This window comes from Tetrahymena thermophila, assembly GCF_000189635.1.
Source record: "Tetrahymena thermophila SB210 genomic scaffold scf_8254816, whole genome shotgun sequence".
Classification (NCBI taxonomy): Eukaryota; Ciliophora; class Oligohymenophorea; order Hymenostomatida; family Tetrahymenidae; genus Tetrahymena; species Tetrahymena thermophila.
Genome location: NW_002476572.1, coordinates 2745 through 4019, shown reverse-complemented (window position 1 = coordinate 4019; position 1275 = coordinate 2745). Strand labels below are relative to the sequence as shown.

The following is a 1275-nucleotide window of genomic DNA, read 5'->3' as shown; positions in this document are numbered from 1 at the left end:
CCTTTTTTAGAACAAAAAAGACATTAATTATTTTTACAATCTTAATTCATTTCTATTTTTAGTTAAGTTTTTAATTTGCTTAGAATTCAGGTAATATTTACAGTTTTATAGAACTATCATTTCCAATATAAAAAAGTATAATCAATTCCTTTTGAATTAATTATTTTCATTATAAAAGAGTAATTTAATACAAAAGTCAACAGTTTAGTTTTATAATTAAAATTAAATATAAATTTAAATAATTAACAAAATATAATAATTTTGAAATATTTATTAAATTTTTATTTTAAAAACTGCTATTAAAAAGATGGTGGATTCAGATATTAAAATGGAATGTATCATATTTTATATATTTTTGAATAGAGCTCAAAATTTATAAGAATTAATCATGAATGATCTATCTCGTTATTTAAGTCAATTTTCTGAATTATTAATATTTATGTCTTTAAAAGCCAGTCCCGCTAATGTTATTATTATTACTACTACTACTACTGCTGTTATTATTACTACTAGTACTGTTATTATTACTAGATTTGTTATTGTGGGTTTTTTTATAACTGGATTAATTATTAAGGCAACTATTAAGGTTTATTCCAAATTTATTATTACTTTTACTATTATTATTATTAAACCATTTATTTTTAAAGAGGTATTTAATACATATCATTCAATCTTACTGCCTATGATTATTAGTTATAATGACTAACACATTGTTACTATGCTTAGAGCTTACCTTGAATTTAGTACACTTAAGGTTGCACGTTTTATTAACATTAAACTAAATCGTCTTTAAGAACTTAGAGCTTAGCCTAGTTTTTAGGGTGAGATTTCTCTATCTATTTTAACATATCTGATAATACATGTTGTCCTTGATTGTATTGGTTTTGATCAGCATATTTGATGGCTTCTTCTATAGCTTAAGCTGCCTTTACTCTGATGTAGTTAAATTCAACGTTATCGTTAATTTCTGAATCTTATGCTACTTATTCATTATCTGTAAACAGAGTCAAAACTAATTTACTCTCTTTTAATGTTTGTAACATTGAATCAACAGGGCGTGCAGTCAATTAAACATTTATTATCTCTAAATTTCTTTCAAAATCTTATAAATCTTTAATCTCAGATTTTGGAACAGTCAATTCAAAAATGAAATCTTTAGAAACTCCTGAGAAAATTTAGTTAATATTAATCCTTAATTCTTAGTTTTGATTAATAATCTTCCACATATGACCATAAGTCTTTGAGATATAAGAGTTTTTGAAGAATTTTTGAAAT

The 1275-nt window shown here is 23.1% G+C and overlaps 2 protein-coding genes across 2 annotated transcripts in view; both read right to left on the bottom strand. All coding sequences in view use genetic code 6, as the record gives it.

The window, feature by feature from the left end:
• Nucleotides 1-386: 386 nt before the first annotated feature.
• On the bottom strand, nucleotides 387-848 carry TTHERM_001234339 (hypothetical protein; the record flags this gene model as incomplete). The annotated part of the gene is made up of 1 exon (XM_012795323.1): nucleotides 387-848. The coding sequence occupies one exon, from the start codon at nucleotides 846-848 to the stop codon at nucleotides 387-389; it is 462 nt and encodes a 153-aa protein (XP_012650777.1).
• A 287-nt stretch (nucleotides 849-1135) lies between these two features.
• Nucleotides 1136-1275, bottom strand: part of TTHERM_001234338 (hypothetical protein) — a gene marked incomplete at both ends in the record, with an annotated part of 420 nt that continues 280 nt past the window's right edge. Inside the window, one exon of the mRNA XM_012795322.1 lies at nucleotides 1136-1275. This exon is cut by the window's right edge and continues 280 nt beyond it. Coding sequence (XP_012650776.1) covers nucleotides 1136-1275 — 140 coding nt within the window.